Source organism: Coregonus lavaretus (assembly GCF_964263955.1).
Source record: "Coregonus lavaretus genome assembly, contig: HAP1_SCAFFOLD_2677, whole genome shotgun sequence".
NCBI classification, from domain to species: domain Eukaryota; kingdom Metazoa; phylum Chordata; class Actinopteri; order Salmoniformes; family Salmonidae; genus Coregonus; species Coregonus lavaretus.
In genome coordinates this window covers 26,042-44,290 of record NW_028164933.1, presented here as the reverse complement: position 1 = coordinate 44,290, position 18,249 = coordinate 26,042, and the positions used below count along the sequence as shown (strand labels likewise).

At 43.8% G+C, this 18,249-nt stretch overlaps 1 protein-coding gene across 1 annotated transcript in view; it reads right to left on the bottom strand.

The window, feature by feature from the left end:
- LOC311116443 (arf-GAP with Rho-GAP domain, ANK repeat and PH domain-containing protein 3-like) overlaps positions 1 to 18,249 on the bottom strand; it is a 40,489-nt gene that overhangs the window by 6,057 nt on the left and 16,183 nt on the right. Inside the window, exons 7-29 of the mRNA XM_084191528.1 lie at positions 16,567 to 16,636; positions 16,345 to 16,465; positions 15,457 to 15,748; positions 15,092 to 15,291; positions 14,580 to 14,665; positions 14,098 to 14,280; positions 13,171 to 13,321; positions 12,581 to 12,685; positions 9,944 to 10,097; positions 9,660 to 9,762; positions 9,209 to 9,407; positions 8,841 to 8,904; positions 8,416 to 8,579; positions 7,852 to 8,064; positions 7,525 to 7,633; positions 7,018 to 7,165; positions 6,691 to 6,759; positions 6,511 to 6,585; positions 4,209 to 4,326; positions 2,463 to 2,599; positions 2,195 to 2,313; positions 1,752 to 1,815; positions 1,425 to 1,568 (exon numbers count right to left, since the gene is read on the bottom strand). Of these exons, the coding sequence (XP_084047654.1) occupies positions 1,425 to 1,568; positions 1,752 to 1,815; positions 2,195 to 2,313; positions 2,463 to 2,599; positions 4,209 to 4,326; positions 6,511 to 6,585; positions 6,691 to 6,759; positions 7,018 to 7,165; positions 7,525 to 7,633; positions 7,852 to 8,064; positions 8,416 to 8,579; positions 8,841 to 8,904; positions 9,209 to 9,407; positions 9,660 to 9,762; positions 9,944 to 10,097; positions 12,581 to 12,685; positions 13,171 to 13,321; positions 14,098 to 14,280; positions 14,580 to 14,665; positions 15,092 to 15,291; positions 15,457 to 15,748; positions 16,345 to 16,465; positions 16,567 to 16,636 (3,088 nt within the window). The remainder of the gene's footprint in view (positions 1 to 1,424; positions 1,569 to 1,751; positions 1,816 to 2,194; positions 2,314 to 2,462; positions 2,600 to 4,208; positions 4,327 to 6,510; positions 6,586 to 6,690; positions 6,760 to 7,017; positions 7,166 to 7,524; positions 7,634 to 7,851; positions 8,065 to 8,415; positions 8,580 to 8,840; positions 8,905 to 9,208; positions 9,408 to 9,659; positions 9,763 to 9,943; positions 10,098 to 12,580; positions 12,686 to 13,170; positions 13,322 to 14,097; positions 14,281 to 14,579; positions 14,666 to 15,091; positions 15,292 to 15,456; positions 15,749 to 16,344; positions 16,466 to 16,566; positions 16,637 to 18,249) is intronic.

Genomic DNA, 18,249 nt, shown 5'->3' with positions numbered 1-18,249 from the left:
TGATGTGACTAAAGGCTCCCCATACTAGGTTCAGTTAGCTAAAGGCTCCCCATACTAGGTCCAGTTAGCTAAAGGCTCCCCATACTAGGTTCAGTTAGCTAAAGGCTCCCCATACTAGGTTCAGTTAGCTAAAGGCTCCCCATACTAGGTTCAGTTAGCTAAAGGCTCCCCATACTAGGTCCAGTTAGCTAAAGGCTCCCCATACTAGGTCCAGTTAGCTAAAGGCTCCCCATACTAGGTTCAGTTAGCTAAAGGCTCCCCATACTAGGTTCAGTTAGCTAAAGGCTCCCCATACTAGGTCCAGTTAGCTAAAGGCTCCCCATACTAGGTTCAGTTAGCTAAAGGCTCCCCATACTAGGTTCAGTTAGCTAAAGGCTCCCCATACTAGGTTCAGTGTGCTCCTAGCAGAACTCGGCTAGGTGAAACGAACGTCTGTGCCTCGCATACTCCCTTAAAAGACCTTTGCTTGAAAAACAAGAAAAAAAAAGTGGGAACATTACTGTTTGTCTCTCTTGAGATGCCGTAGCAACAACATAAGCAGTATACACTTCTTCAAAATAGTCCAAATTAATTCAAGAAATCTGTAATTCATTTTTGCCAAGGAGGTCTTAGTCGCACAATTTTCCATCTAACTAAGATGTTTGGTGCAGTATTTCTCAAGTGAAAGAATTTGCATGAAAACTAGTCGTCTCTAGTCGAATGACAACAAACACTTCATTGAATAATCCCGTCCATAGTTTTCACTCCTACTAGGAGTAGTACTGTTGACCAATAACCGACGAAAGGGGTGTAGACTTCGGCTACCGAACTTCGACTTGCCTCTAGAAAAAAATGTGTGTGAGCGAACAGCCGAAAAAACCCCTGCCTAACAGCAAAACGATAAAAAATACCACAAAATGTTGTCATAATACATGCGCAAATTGTTTCAACTGGGAAGCACACAACAGGCTTAAAAGTATAGGGTGGGTAGAGGGTGTGGGTGGTTGTCTCCTGCAGAACCATACCAGAGTCTGATTGGCTGACAACATGGTAGAGTTGGAACGTACTAGGGTCTGATTGGCTGACAACATGGTAGAGTTGGAACATACCAGAGTCTGATTGGCTAAGAGCATGGTTGAGTTGAAGTCGAAATTGGTTGAGTTTAAACATACCAGAGTCTGATTGGCTGACAGCATGGTAGAGTTGGAACGTACTAGGGTCTGATTGGCTGACAACATGGTAGAGTTGGAACATACCAGAGTCTGATTGGCTAAGAGCATGGTTGAGTTGAAGTCGAAATTGGTTGAGTTTAAACATACCAGAGTCTGATTGGCTGACAGCATGGTAGAGTTGGAACGTACTAGGGTCTGATTGGCTGACAACATGGTAGAGTTGGAACATACCAGAGTCTGATTGGCTGACAGCATGGTAGAGTTGGAACGTACCAGAGTCTGATTGGCTGACAGCATGGTAGAGTTGCTCTCATGTCCGTCCCCTCTGATTGGTACTAGGGGCATGGTCCCAAACTTCTGTTTGGAGATATCTGAGGAGGAGTGACGTCTCAACACCGGAGGACGGGTGTCATCATTCTGTTAGAGGGAATCAAGCGAATCAAAATTAAATCGAATGGATGAAATGAAACAGACATAAGTAAAAATCTAAAGCGTAGGTGTTACACCCAAAAAAGACTGGGGAAAGCAAACTCTAAATCATGTAAAAGTGTTGCAAAACAACTCATACACTGAGGAGGGGAACTAGGCTCCACAACATACCTGTGCTTTGAGGAAATTGGTGACCCAGTCCCATAGGTCAGACTCACAAAAGCAACAAAGGTACCTGGGAGACACAAAAACACAAAGCAGTGATTAGCTCTTAAAGGGGAGGGAGGTCTCATTTAAAGGGGAGGGGAGAGGCAGATCTAAAACAAGACATTCCAACCTCCCCCCAAAAACAATGTAGTCCACTTACATAACATCATAACATCCTATGTCATGCCAAAACCATTCAATATACAGTAAACAATGAGGATTTCAATGAGGAATTTCAAATACTTGAGAAAACATGATGTATGTCCTATAAGAATATGTTTCAGTCTTATCCAATAGAAGTTGTAATTCAAGATTTCCAGACATCCTTTGCAATGACCCAAATAATTTGCAGAAAAATCGTGGTATTTCCTTTCATTGCCAGACAAGATTTTGAAGTGAACACCTACAGCTGATGTTTCTCCATCATCAGAGTAAAGCCCCATCTAGTGGGCGGTTTCAGCTTCTTTCGAATTCCCATGTAGATCTTCATAGACTTCAGAGCCCATTCCTTTTCAGGCTTGATGCTCTGAAATGACAGGCGTACTGTACAGTGAGAACATATTTATAGGAAAGACAAACTGGACAATCACAGCTCCACCTGCGATTACTACACTGGCCCATATGAGCGCAGAGTTCCATCTTCAAGGTGTGACCGTGACGCGAGAGCAGAAATACCTTTTTGTCCTTCAGCAGAAGCAGCCTGTGGTCTTTGATCTGAAAGGTGTGTTCCTGAAAGCCTTTTCCGTGGAGGAGTTTGGGGGGCTCTTCACGACACTTAAGAACTCCCATCTTCATTATCTCACTCTGGTAGGCTGTGAATTAAAAAACATCATAATTGCAATCATACTGTGTATAACAATGACAGTCTCCAAATAAGTGGTCACGCATGAACGTAAGAGTAACAACAAAATTGGGCTGATTAAAATCGATGATCAAAAATCGAAGAGGGTCATTTGATTGTGATTGTTTGGATTGATAGACCAAGCTAATGATTGTGATTGTTTGGATTGATAGACCAAGCTAATGATTGTGATTGTTTGGATTGATAGACCAAGCTAATGAGCTGTTTCTCCGGACTGCGCAGTATTCACCAGTCAGGATGTTAATGCCCTCTCCTTTGGGAACTCTCTTCACCACCAGGTAAGCGGAACTAGGATCAGCCATTTTACACCACTGTAGTGCCTGCTCCAGCACTTTCTCTTTGGGGTGTAGGGGGCGCTCTGTGGAACAAAGACAACATTTGAACATAAAAAAAAAAAAAAATAACCTGAAGTGAAACTATACAGTATGATGTCCTGGAATTTCCTTCCGTAAAAAATATAAGGGGAATACAACTAGACTGTGAGAAAGTCTTCATGTTTCAAAGATAAACTATCCCAGCCAGAGCCCGGATCTTGAACATCTCTGGAGACACCTGAAAATAGCTGTGCAGCGACGCTCCCCATCCAACCTGACAGAGCTTGAGAGGATCTGCAGAGAAGAAATGGGAGAAACTCCCCAAATACAGGTGTGCCAAGCTTGTAGCGTCATACCCAAGAAGACTCAAGGCTGTAATCGCTGCCAAAGGTGCTTCAACGAAGTACTGAGTAAAGGGTCTGAATACTTATGTAAATATGATAATGCAGTTTTTAATTTTTTATAAATTATAAACAGATTCTAAAAACCTGTTTTTGCTTTGTCATTATGGGGTATTGTGTGTAGACTGATGAGGGGGGAAAACAATGTAATCAATTTTTGAATAAGGCTGTAACGTAACAAAATGTTGAAAAAGTCAAGGGGTCTGAATACTTTCCGAATGCACTGTAAATGCTATTTTGAGCTGTTTTTAGATGTTCTATAGTATTCCCAGTCAGAGATAGTAACACCATGCTCCTCACCCAGTCAGAGATAGTAACATCATGCTCCTCACACAGTCAGAGATAGTAACATCATGCTCTTCACCCAGTCAGAGATAGTAACATCATGCTCTTCACCCAGTCAGAGATAGTAACATCATGCTCTTCACCCAGTCAGAGATAGTAACATCATGCTCTTCACCCAGTCAGAGATAGTAACATCATGCTCTTCACCCAGTCAGAGATAGTAACATCATGCTCTTCACCCAGTCAGAGATAGTAACATCATGCTCTTCACCCAGTCAGAGATAGTAACATCATGCTCCTCACACAGTCAGAGATAGTAACATCATGCTCCTCACCCAGTCAGAGATAGTAACATCATGCTCTTCACCCAGTCAGAGATAGTAACATCATGCTCCTCACCCAGTCAGAGATAGTAACATCATGCTCCTCACACAGTCAGAGATAGTAACATCATGCTCTTCACCCAGTCAGAGATAGTAACACCATGCTCCTCACCCAGTCAGAGATAGTAATATGATGCTTCTCACCCAGTCAGAGATAGTAATATGATGCTTCTCACCCAGTTGTCCTTCCTCTATGGCCTCGAACGTCAGCCACACGTCCTTCTCCCCTGCTGGGACGTTCCTCATGTACAGGACCTGGTTAGTCAACTCCTCAGCACCCATGGTTGGAGACACCTACAGAGAACCAGACCATAAAGAGATACCTACAGAGAACCAGACCATAAAGAGATACCTACAGAGAACCAGACCATAAAGAGATAGCTACAGAGAACCAGACCATAAAGAGATAGCTACAGAGAACCAGACCATAAAGAGATAGCTACAGAGAACCAGACCATAAAGAGATAGCTACAGAGAACCAGACCATAAAGAGATAGCTACAGAGAACCAGACCATAAAGAGACACCTACAGAGAACCAGACCATAAAGAGATAGCTACAGAGAACCAGACCATAAAGAGATAGCTACAGAGAACCAGACCATAAAGAGATAGCTACAGAGAACCAGACCATAAAGAGATAGCTACAGAGTTCCAGACCATAAAGAGATAGCTACAGAGTTCCAGACCATAAAGAGATAGCTACAGAGAACCAGACCATAAAGAGATAGCTACAGAGAACCAGACCATAAAGAGATAGCTACAGAGTTCCAGACCATAAAGAGATAGCTACAGAGTTCCAGACCATAAAGAGATAGCTACAGAGAACCAGACCATAAAGAGATAGCTACAGAGAACCAGACCATAAAGAGATAGCTACAGAGTTCCAGACCATAAAGAGATAGCTACAGAGTTCCAGACCATAAAGAGATAGCTACAGAGTTCCAGACCATAAAGAGATACCTACAGAGAACCAGACCATAAAGAGATAGCTACAGAGAACCAGACCATAAAGAGATAGCTACAGAGTTCCAGACCATAAAGAGATAGCTACAGAGTTCCAGACCATAAAGAGATAGCTACAGAGTTCCAGACCATAAAGAGATAGCTACAGAGTTCCAGACCATAAAGAGATAGCTACAGAGAACCAGACCATAAAGAGATAGCTACAGAGAACCAGACCATAAAGAGATAGCTACAGAGTTCCAGACCATAAAGAGATAGCTACAGAGTTCCAGACCATAAAGAGATAGCTACAGAGTACCAGACCATAAAGAGATAGCTACAGAGTTCCAGACCATAAAGAGATAGCTACAGAGAACCAGACCAGAGCATGTTTGCTTCCTAGCTCATCTACAGAAATGCTCATGTCCAGCATGTATAGTCTAGGTGATGGTAGATGGTTATCATCGGAAATCCCAGACCTAGGGCAACATTGGTACATTGTGGGAGGCCACCTGTCTGTCTAGGTCAGGGGTCTCCAACCTTTTCTTGCATGAGAGCTACTTTTTAAAAAAAAGATGTTGTGAGCTACTAGTTGTTTTTTTCTAGCTTTCAAATAGGCCCATTCTTCTCCGCTACCCTGCAACTCTTCTTTGGTGTACAAGTGATGTGTTTTCTGTCAATATAACTAGTAAAATAATGGTTATTAAACAACTAAAGGGGTTTTTCCTGAAGTCTGTTCTGTTTAATTTTTTTCCTGTTTTTTTCCTCCACAATATTACAATTATTCAGAGAAACAATGGAAATGGATGTTCTGAGACAATGTCAATGATTAAATCACATCAGAAGACCATTTTTTTTAGGTCTGGAATAAAAAGCGAACAAAAAATGATTTGAGTGTAATTTAATTGCACATCTAGCAAGAGAGGAACGTGTCAGTCTAGCGATGTATCTGCTCTTTAGGCCTGCTGCTGCAGAGTTAGCTAAACAATCTCCACCCAAATGATACAAATAATCCTGATATCGTTCTGTCAGGTAAACCTACTTTGCATTTAATTGAGAAGGTTTTTTTTGGGGGAAAGTCTTTCTGTCTACCCACAAGACGGTTATCATTAGCCTACTAGCATCGCTAACTGGCGACACACGGAGCGATAGACAAACGGGCGCACCACACAGACAGACAAGGGCAATATTGAAATTGAAATCGGCAGATATTGTGTTACATTTGGCTTTTTAAACCAATCGTGGCTAACTAGCGTTGGGATAATGTCAATGTGGCTTTGATTGGATAGAACCAGGAGCTTTATGTTAATGACGGTTTGCGATGGAACACATTTATAAAAATTGAATGTACTTCCAGAATTGATGGGCGTGCTACTCATAGGTGGGCTGCTAGCTACTGGAAGCTACTGGATCTACCTGTTGGAGACCCCTGGTCTAGAGAGACTAGTGGAGGGTGGAGAGGCGCCACCATGTGGTTAAATAATAATAGCATCTTTCATGAAATTAAAATCAGAAGATATCCCGGCGCCACTTACCTTCAGAGTTATGCAGCAGTCTGGCATCTTCTTCTCCAGGTACACTTCAATGATCAGGTCACCTGCTTGAGACAGCTGCACATACAGGATACTTATTACAGACAATCGTTTGTCCAACCAATGTGATCTAACCCTTCATAAATCTTTATAAACGGTTTATATATCCTTCATAAAGTGTACCTGTGTGTCCTTCCAGGTGGTGATGAGGCTGAGCTCCAGTTCTATCTGGGTCTGTTGCTCCTCATCAATCTGAACAAACACAATCAAACATTTACTAATCATTCATTAGATTACAGAACAGATTGACCTGGGCCATGTTCAGTAGGGCACACTGTAGCAAAACAGTTTGCAGTGAAATGTGAACATCTGTACTCTGATTGGACAAGTTCAGGTAGGTAGTACCTCCCCGTTTCAATCCATTCAGAATGCTTTCTACATATGGAACACAACCCTGATTTCTAAGTGATGCATTTGAGCTTTGACCCTCTCTGGTTCGACTATACTCACATCAAAGACATACAGGTAGTTGTCTATGAGGTCTTCAACGATCTTCACCTCGTGTTCTCCTTTCCCGTCTGTCTGGAAGAGGCTGGGGGCGAACAGCAGGGACAGGTTCTTGGTACACATCTGGTTCAGGTCTGCACACTTCTGAACCCTGGGACCGAGAGAGAGAGAGAGAGAGAGAGAGAGAGAGAGAGAGAGAGAGAGAGAGAGAGAGAGAGAGAGAGAGAGAGAGAGAGAGAGAGAGAGAGAGAGAGAGAGAGAGAGAGCACACCTCTGAACCCTGGGATCAAGAGAGAGCACAAACAGTTGCCAACTTGGCAGTGAGGTTGTCTAAGTATGATAAATTGGCAGTGAGGTTGTCTAAGTATGATAAATTGTACAGTTTAGGGTTGGGGTCAATTCTATTTGAATTCAGGAAGAAAATTTGAAATGGAATTGACCCCAACTCTGCTTAGTTGCCAGTGATGTTACCTAAACATTAAAAATGGTCCAGTTTGAGGGGCTACTGACCTATAGAGGTGGCTGATGAGAGCAGCCAGAGTCGTCCTGTTGACTCTGGGTAAACTACGGATGATCTCCTTGTATCTGTCCAGACGCTGGCTCTTATCCTTGGCTGTTCCTATAAAAAAGGGACAAACAGGAACCAGTTCGATTTCAAAAGGATACGTTATGGTACATCCTGACGAGCACCAGTGAAACAGCTTGGTGGAAGCCCTATAACTCTGAGGGGACCAAGAGGACTAGGTCGAGTGATTAAGTCAGAGACACAACTTCGAAAACACAACAAAACAGTAGCTTCATATGTATGCTGTCTGTGATGATAACACCGGTACTTACTGACAGCCTCCTTCCATAGTGGATGCAGGTCAGCCATGAAGATGGGGTCGTCTATCTCCCTGAAGAACCTCTTCAACACGTCGGTCACGTCCTCAATGAAGTTATCCCCGATCCGGAGCTTGACGTTCCGAGCATCGTTCCTGAACTCCTCCATCAGTAGCTTGATCCTGGACGTGGCTCCGTTCTTCCTGTAGATCCCCTCATGACCCAGACCTGGACGAGCAGATCACAGATCAGATCCAGTTCATCAGTCATAAGCTAGTATTTCCTGTCTCTGTCTGTCATAAAGTACAGCTAAACTGGGAAAAGAAACACTACAGTGCACAGGCCACTGCAGAGTTATAATGAATTGATTAACTATTTATAAACCCCTTTATATACATTGGTATTGTATACCTTAATATAAAAAGGATTACTTCTACTGAAAATGCATCAAATGCTATGGATCCTATCATGGATCCACAAGATCACTGGAAAATGTGCCATTTTGTCATTGATAACGCAGAATCCTCTATCCTCTGCTATACTGTGGAACGGAATGGAATATCCAGACTCCTCCCTCACCATATTGAGTGATGAAGGCGATGCAGCTGTCTACAATGATGGGGATGTCATTCCTGCTGAGCTGCTGTTCTCTCAGGGTGTTGCCCTTCCCTCCAGCAGCTCTCTGGATGTCTGCGTACCACAGGGAGAAGTCTAACCGACCCATCCCCTGGAGGTGCAGCGTCCTGGGGGGGGGGGTTAGACATGTCGATACTCAGAGGTGAAGGTTCAGAGAAAATCACGACTGCAAACTCACTCGGGAGTCCAGCTCCAAAAAACTAATTTACATGGTAAAATTATTTTTCATTCTGGAAATTCCATTCCCCACCAATTCCACCCTTAGCTGGGTATATTATAGGCGCCAAACTAGCCATGATATGTTGACATACTGTGTAATTAATATACAGTATGTACTGAATGAGAAAAGGAAGAGACTGAAAACCAACCTTCCTTTTTCAACCAAAACCAGAATTTCCTTCTTCTCATGGTTTTGGTTCTCAGTTACTATACCTAGGAGACAAACACAGAACAAATGGAAGACCGGACCAAATCATTCATCAGCAGACAGTTGCTCAAAGAAACGATGCTTGGGGTAGTTAAGGCCCAGAAATGTCCATGATCAAGCTGGCAGTAGGCTTTTTTCTTTATAGTCAGACGGGTTTTAAAATGACTATAGTACCCCACTTTGTTGACAGTTTATTACAATCCATAGTTAGGGCATAAAATGTCTCAATGAGGAGTTACCAAACGTTATTTGAGCAACCACATTACCACACAGTGCCCAGTAAAGCTAGGGTCAGGACAGGAGACTCACTGAGCTCTTGCAGACGTTTAAGGTTGATAATGTCCTCAGCTGCTCCATCGTTCCCAGGGCAGATGAAGAGGTTAGACTTCTGAAGGACAAAATATCCCTCTTTCCACTGAGAAGGGTCTCGCATGGCCTTGTAGCGCAGGACTCCCACCCGCTCAAACTCCCTCGCTAGCAGGCAGTGGCAGCTTAAAGGTGTGGCGGCCTGAGGAAGGGAACACAGGAAGTGGTTAAAGTACAGGAGGGAACACTGAACAGACACATACCAGGCTAGTACAGTCCATAGACTGTGTTAGTCAGAAAGGAGGAAACACTTCACTGTAACCCCCCCTTAAGTATGCATAGGACATTACAACGTTCAGAGCTGAAAGAGCTCTGACAATATCAGTAAAGCTGAACATTGGCATTATCAGTGTGCAGGCATTGCGCTCTTCTGGGATAGAAAGTAATCTCATACCTTTCCGATGGCCTTGGCCCAACATTGCAGTGCCTCGGGAGTTTCCAATCCAAACTGATAGAGCTTCTCTGAGGACAAGTACAGTTCAAACGTATAGAGAAACCTGCAACGAGACACAGGAACAAAAGAGAAGGGCACTAGATCAACGCTAGTTGGTAGATACCTGTACATTGAGTGGCAGTGATATAACCATTTCATGCTAAACGTATCTTTTCCACGTGTTTGAAATAGACAGTGTGATTGACCACCTTCATTAGTTACTATGCCATGATTGGTCCTCTAACCTGTCAATGAAGCCGTTGTTGTTGCAGGAGTCCGGCCTGCTGACCCCCAGACAGAGGATGTCTTTGACGTTGATCTTCATGCTAGGATCAGGACATCGGTCAGACTCATAGAACAGAAGAGACCTCTCCACCGTGCACCAGTACTTCTGGAAATCTGGGGAGCAAATAACAGCAAAAGTATTGGCTGTTACTTTCTAAATAGTCTCGCGTTGCCATACTTAAGAATCTCGTTTATCCCTATTAGAGTGTACAAACGTGAAGAAGCCTGGAAATCGAGGTCCCTTTCTAAATAAATTACATTTGGGATTTTTATGATGGGGCTGCGTTTTTTTAATTTATTTATTTCACCTTTATTTAACCAGGTAAGCCAGTTGAGAACAAGTTCTCATTTACAACTGCGACCTGGCCAAGATAAAGCAAAGCAGTGCGATAAAAACAACAACAACACAGAGTTACATATGGGGTAAAACAAAACATAAAGTCAAAAATACAACAGAAAATACACTGCTCAAAAAAATTAAGGGAACACTAAAATAACACATCCTAGATCTGAATGAATGAAATAATCTTATTAAATACTTTTTTCTTTACATAGTTGAATGTGCTGACAACAAAATCACACAAAAATTATCAATGGAAATCAAATGTATCAACCCATGGAGGTCTGGATTTGGAGTCACCCTCAAAATTTAAGTGGAAAACCACTCTACAGGCTGATCCAACTTTGATGTAATGTCCTTAAAACAAGTCAAAATGAGGCTCAGTAGTATGTGTGGCCTCCACGTGCCTGTATGACCTCCCTACAACGCCTGGGCATGCTCCTGATGAGGTGGCGGATGGTCTCCTGAGGGATCTCCTCCCAGACCTGGACTAAAGCATCCGCCAACTCCTGGACAGTCTGTGGTGCAACGTGGCGTTGGTGGATGGAGCGAGACATGATGTCTCAGATGTGCTCAATTGGATTCAGGTCTGGGGAACGGGCGGGCCAGTCCATAGCATCAATGCCTTCCTCTTGCAGGAACTGCTGACACACTCCAGCCACATGAGGTCAAGCATTGTCTTGCATTAGGAGGAACCCAGGGCCAACCGCACCAGCATATGGTCTCACAAGGGGTCTGAGGATCTCATCTCGGTACCTAATGGCAGTCAGGCTACCTCTGGCGAGCACATGGAGGGCTGTGCGGCCCCCCAAAGAAATGCCACCCCACACCATGACTGACCCACCGCCAAACCGGTCATGCTGGAGGATGTTGCAGGCAGCAGAACGTTCTCCACGGCGTCTCCAGACTCTGTCACGTGCTCAGTGTGAACCTGCTTTCATCTGTGAAGAGCACAGGGCGCCAGTGGCGAATTTGCCAATCTTGGTGTTCTCTGGCAAATGCCAAACGTCCTGCACGGTTTTGGGCTGTAAGCACAACCCCCACCTGTGGACGTCGGGCCCTCATACCACCCTCATGGAGTCTGTTTCTGACCGTTTGAGCAGACACATGCACATTTGTGGCCTGCTGGAGGTCATTTTGCAGGGCTCTGGCAGTGCTCCTCCTGCTCCTCCTTGCACAAAGGCGGAGGTAGCGGTCCTGCTGCTGGGTTGTTGCCCTCCTACGGCCTCCTCCACGTCTCCTGATGTACTGGCCTGTCTCCTGGTAGCGCCTCCATGCTCTGGACACTACGCTGACAGACACAGCAAACCTTCTTGCCACAGCTCGCATTGATGTGCCATCCTGGATGAGCTGCACTACCTGAGCCACTTGTGTGGGTTGTAGACTCCGTCTCATGCTACCACTAGAGTGAAAGCACCGCCAGCATTCAAAAGTGACCAAAACATCAGCCAGGAAGCATAGGAACTGAGAAGTGGTCTATGGTCACCACCTGCAAAACCAGTCCTTTATTGGGGGTGTCTTGCTAATTGCCTATAATTTCCACCTGTTGTCTATTCCATTTGCACAACAGCATGTGAAATGTATTGTCAATCAGTGTTGCTTCCTAAGTGGACAGTTTGATTTCACAGAAGTGTGATTGACTTGGAGTTACATTGAGTTGTTTAAGTGTTCCCTTTATTTTTTGGAGCAGTGTATATATACAGTGTGTGCAAATGTAGCAAGTTATGGAGGTAAGGCAATAAATAGGCTATAGTGCAAAATAATTACAATTAGTATTAACACTGGAATGATAGTGGAGTGATAGATGTGCAAGAGATGAGGTGCAAATAGAGATACTAGCCAGTGGGTTTGGCGACGAATTTGTAGTGAGGACCAGCCAACAAGAGCGTACAGGTCACAGTGGTGGGTAGTATATGGGGCTTTGGAGACAAAACGGATGGCACTGTGATTTTTAGAGAGAAAGAAACTACAAGTAACTAGGAGTAACTTCCAAATCACAACGCTCTGTTTTACTGTAGAGAAACTCCAGCCATGGACAGTGGGTAGTGTATTTCCTAACAGAGCAGTATTGGCCCAGTCAGTATTTGGTTTGTTCTCTTCAGGCCTTTATGCTGATGTTACTGAGGAGGCAGTATTCCTCTATTCAACCGCTGCCAAGTGGTGTGCTGTTAGCACCTGCCAACACACACACACACACACCACACACACCACACACACACACACACACACACACACACACACACACACCCACACACACCTTCTCGGGTTTTCCTTGATAATGTCCCTTTGTTCATTGAGGCTGACTTGTAGAGGTAGCCGGAATGAAGCACCGCCTGCATAATCTCATCATACACACTGGGGTCTGAGGAAACAGGGAGGAACATCAGAAAAAAATACATTAGGAAGATAGAGAAGTTTTAAGTCTAGCCATCACACTGTACACGTTGGGGTCTAGGCAAACAGGTCAAAACGTTAAAGTCAAACTTCATAAAAGAGTTTCATGAATAAGCCATAATAAATGCATTTACAAGATGATAAATTGTTCATAAATCATTAGGAATTTGATAAATGCTTATGAATTGGGGGGGGGGGGGGGGGGACATAAATGCAATTTCAGAATGTGGGGGGGACATGTCCCCCGTCACCGTCCCCAGTGAAAGTTGCGCCCCTGATGATAACTATCCAAAAGGTTATCTGGGTTCTCTATCAAACCATGACCCATGCTGTAATTACTTGAAAGCCTTTTCCAGAGGGCTGCTGAGCACATTACTTTACACTGCATGGTCGCACAAGTCACATAATGGATAAAAGGTCCAGCAGGAAAATAAAGCCTGTCCCCTGCCTTACCTGAGGTGCCCTGAGAGTGGGAGTATTCCTGAGACAGATGCTTGTCATAGCCATTAGAGTCAGCGAGGCGGGCTCGGACAGCCTCTGCCTCGGTGAAGATCTGGGTGACCGTCTTCAGCAGGTTCTGCTCGGTCACAGCAGTACACAGAACCTGCAGGGCAGAGAGAGAGGGAGAGAGAGAGGGGGGGACGCATTAGGGGACGCATTAGGCTGACGCACCACACACACAAACACACTGAGAGAGGACACACACACAGAGGACACACACACACACACACACACACACAGCACGTACGCACCACTAAAATCATCCACAGCCACAGGGACAGACATTCAGCCCAAATTCCAAAAATTCCCCTCTCCATTCAACTAGCCCCCCTTTTATCTACTCTCTCCAGTTGTTTTCATTTCAAAGCACATTCCATGTCATTATTGTTGGGATAAAAGTCTAGCTGCATGTTACCTACAGGCAGCTATAGCCCTAACTTGAACTCTAGTACAGATTACAGATACTAAAAACTACCACCGATACCATCTAGTCTAAATGAAAACCTTACAGAAAAATTTAAAAAAACACACGATTTCACATGTGAAATTATGTGTTTCTTCTGTAAAAAGGCACACATTTAGACTACATGTGTTTGTTTTTTTGGAACACTTCACGTGTGATCACGTGAAATTCATGTGGTTTTTCCCGTAAGGGTAGTGTGTAACCATGTGTTTTTACCGAGAGGCACAGCAGCCGTCAAGGCTGTCAACACAGATACAGTCATTTAGTTATTATTTCATAACAAACTAGAAATGTTCTCCATTCGTACACAATAAGGGTTTATGATAATACAGCCTATACAACACACCACACATGTCCTTTGGATCCTCTTATAGCAGCTTTACATTTGAAAATCTATACTATTTGTGTCACTGTACCTTGAGCAGCTCCTCCTGTGTGTTGAAGTTGGGGTGGGGGTGTCGGTAGCGCCCCTCACGGTACTTGTGGATGATAAACTCCCTCCGCTGGTCTGGTGTGGCGTCACGGTCTAACTCGTCGGCTGGAGATAGCCTGGCCGCCCAGAACTCGTTGGCTCGGTCGTTCCCCAGCATTATGAAGAGCTGACGAACACAAACACAGAACAGTTCCCACAAAAACACAGAATAATGTGAACCCATGTGGGCCTTACTATAGTCACAGTCTATCATCTGATTTTCAACTTAAAATGTACAAAACATATTTAAACTCTGTTCCAATATTATGGATTTGTTGGAGGTGAAAATGGTCCTTGATACACAACAAAACAAACGAATTTCAGTATCCTGGAAAATATTTTGCCACTTAACTAAAACAAACGTGAGCATTTTCCCCTGACTCTCTCCATCCCCCTTCCCTGAAGAACACTTCTCTTTCCTCTCACCTGCACGATCTCATTGCTCCACACGCTGGTGTCCAGTTTCAGGCTCTGTACTTTAGACACCATAGTCCCCAGACCTCTGTGTTGACCTGCAGGGGAAAAGGGACAAAAGACCACGACAATCACTCTACTGCCAACAGACAGTGGTATTGTGTTGGCAACAGGAGACTCAGGCGCTGCCTCTCTAGTGAGGCACAAGAGAGGGGAAATGATGTGTGTATTTGGAAACATTTCCAGAGCCGCTTCACCTGGCACAGATGTGCTGAAAACAACACAGGTGAGAATTAAACTGTTGTGTCTCATGTCAATGACCCGATAACTAAGCCACCTGGCCAACAGCTGCCAATGCCATCCTATCAAATCACACTCACCAGACGGGACGCTAAGTCCACCAGAACTAGCTAGGCCATCTGGCGTCAAAACTGAAACCACGCTCTTTTAGGCAGGGGGCAACAGAGCTAGGGGGGGGGGGAGCCCGCCCCACCTATACAATAGTAGGGGAAACACTGTCTCACCTGCACAGTTCTTACAGATGACAACACAGAGGTTTATGGAGGCCCAGTCAGGGTTGACGGCTTTGCAGTCAGCACAGATCTTATTAAACCTGTTGGACCAGATCTTCTCAGCCACCTCGTAGTCGGACAGGGTCTCTGCTATGGACTCCTGTACAGCCTCCATCCAGTCCCTCTTCTCCCGCTCAGACTCAGCCGTGAAACTACAGGGACAATCAAATCACTCAATCAATCAAAACACAATTGTCTCCGTTTTCAGGGGATTCAAAAACAACGGTGTACATGGAAGTTCATGACGAACAGACTTTGTTGTTGCCAAAACTAGAGAAACGTATAAAAATGTTATTACCATGTCAGTAGACACGCACCTGAATGTTTTGTAAGGGGTGATGAGGTCAAAGCTTTTTCCTTTGCCGTCTCTGATCGTAGCCCCTCTGGCCTCTATCAACGTGATTCCTATCCCATTCCTAAAACACGCTTCGCTCTTGTACAGCCAGACCTGTTCTGTATTGATGGCGACGTAAACTTTTGACTTGGTCCCTTTGAGCTCCAGAGGACCACTCTTCTGACAGTGGCTGCCGGGACCGAAGCGAGGACGCCCAAACACAAGCTGTTCCTTCACCCTCCCCTGTAGGATGCTGCACCACTGATGTCTCTGCACTGAGAGGGGGGCAGGTAGAAAGACGATGGTTGGTATTACCAGGTATTTACTATGAAAGCACATGGTAAAATGGTAATTACACAATAACAATATGTGAATTTATTGTTTGTGTCGTTTGGATTCAAACCAAGCACCCTTTTGTACCAGTCAGTTACCAATTGTACCAGAAACTATCTTTTGATACCAAATCATTTCCTAATAGGTAAATACCAGAGGAATCAGTCGCCTAAAATAAAAGTCCTAAACAAGATGCTTCCACTACGAGATTATGACAGTAACTGATACTACCTTGTCTCGCAGAGGCTATTTTGCAAGATTGGGTCATTTGAGTCTCCAGAGAGAAAATAAGGTTATTGGGTCAACATTGGTCCAACATAGAGGTTGTCACATGGTTGGTTTCTGCTTGTATGCCCTGAGGATTCCTCTATAGCTGGGTCCCAATCATCCACCCTTCTCCTCAAGTATACACTTGCACACTTGGATTTAACAACACATAACCAAAGCTTTAAAATCCACGATGGGGAATTGGGACAACTGGATGTCTGTCGTTGCTTTGTGAGATTTTAATTGCTGTTTTTTTAAATACTTAGTTTACCTTCGTTATCAGCCCGGAAGACAAACGTCCTGTGACTTGTCACTATCTCAAATTTATTGTCTTTGGCCATGCGGGCCATCTGTATCGCAGCCAGAGGAACCACTCCTTTGGGGTACGGGTCCTTGGAGAGAATGGTAAAAGAGACATATTGTAATGAACAATCCTGTGTTCTCTCAATCAAAATCTAATACAGTCCATCATTCAGGGAAAAAAAGGGCCTACCTTTTCACTGCCGAAGTACATCAGATTTTTGCCATCAAACTTCACATAGCGTTTCTGGAATACATAGTTCCTAGAAAGCAAAATACAAAAATGATCAGATTCTCATACCACTGACTTAAAATGGAAAAAATAAATCAGTACCATTTCAAGGGCAAAGCAGAGCCCCATTTCGAGCGATATTAACTGTTTAGCATTTAACAAGAAACACAAAAACAGATTGGAGAAGAAGAAGCGAGACACACCGGTTTGAGAGGACAGAGACAGTGCTTTCAGAAAGTATTCCCACCCCTGAGTCAATACTTTGTAGAAGCACCTTTGGCAGCGATTAAAGCTGTGAGTCTTTCTGGGTAAGTCTCGAAGAGCTTTGCACACCTGGATTGTGCAACATTTGCACATTATTATTTTTAAATTCTTCAAGCTCTGTCAGGTTGGTTGTTGATCATTGCTAGACAGCCATTTTCAAGTCTTGTCACAGATCTCCAAGCCGATTTAAGTCAAAACTGTAACTAGGCTGCTCAGGAACATTCAATGACGCTTGGAAAACAACTCCAGTGTATATTTGGCCTTGTGTTTTAGGTTATTGTCCTGCTGAAAAGGTGAATTTGTCTCGCAGTGTCTGTTGGAAAGCAGACTGAACCAAGTTTTCCTCTAGGATTTTGCCTGTGCTTAACTCTATTCAGTTTCTTTTTATCCCCCCCCAAAAAACTCCCTAGTCCATGCCTATTTCAAGCATACCCATAACATGATGCAGACACCACTATGCTTGAAAATATGAAGAGTGGTACTCAGTTGTTTGTGTTGGATTTGCCCCAAACATAACGCTTTTTTATTCAGGACATAAAGTTCATTTCTTTGCCACATTTCTACTTGAGTGCCTCATTGCAAACAGGATGCATGTTTTGGAATCTTTTTTATTCTGTACAGGATTCCTTCCTTTCACTCTGTCAATTAGGTTAGTACTGCGGAGTAACTACAATATTGTTGATCTATCCTCATTTTTTTCCTTCCACACCCAATAATCTAACTGTTTTAAAGTCACCATTGGCCTCATGGTGAAATCCCTGAGCGGTTTCCTTCCTCTCTGGTAACTTAGTTACGAAGGACGCCTGTATCTTTGTAGTGACTGGGTGTATTGATACACCATCCAAAGTGTAATTAATAACTTCACCATGCTCAAAGGGATATTCAATGTTTGCTTTTTTATTTTGACCAATAGGTGCCTTGTTGCAAACAGGATGCATGTTTTGGAATATTTTTATTCTGTACAGGCTTCCTTCTTTTCACTCTGTCAATTAGGTTAGTATTGGGGAGTAACTACTATGTGGTTGATCCATCCTCAGTGTTCTCCTATCACAGCCATTAAACTCTGTAACTGTTTTAAATTGGCCTCATGGTGAAATCCCTGAGCGGTTTCATTCCTCTACGGCAACTGAGTTAGGAAGGACGCCTGAATCTTTGTAGTGACTGGGTGTATTGATACACCATCCAAAGTGTAATTAATAACTTCACCATGCCCAAAGGGATATTCAATGTCTGCTTTTTTAAATGTTTTACCCATTTACCAATAGGTGCCCTTCTTTGCGAGGCATTGGAAAACCTCCCTGGCCTTTGTAGTTGAATCGGTGTTTGAAATTCACAATTCAACTGAGGGACCTTACAGATAATTGTATGTGTGGGGTACAG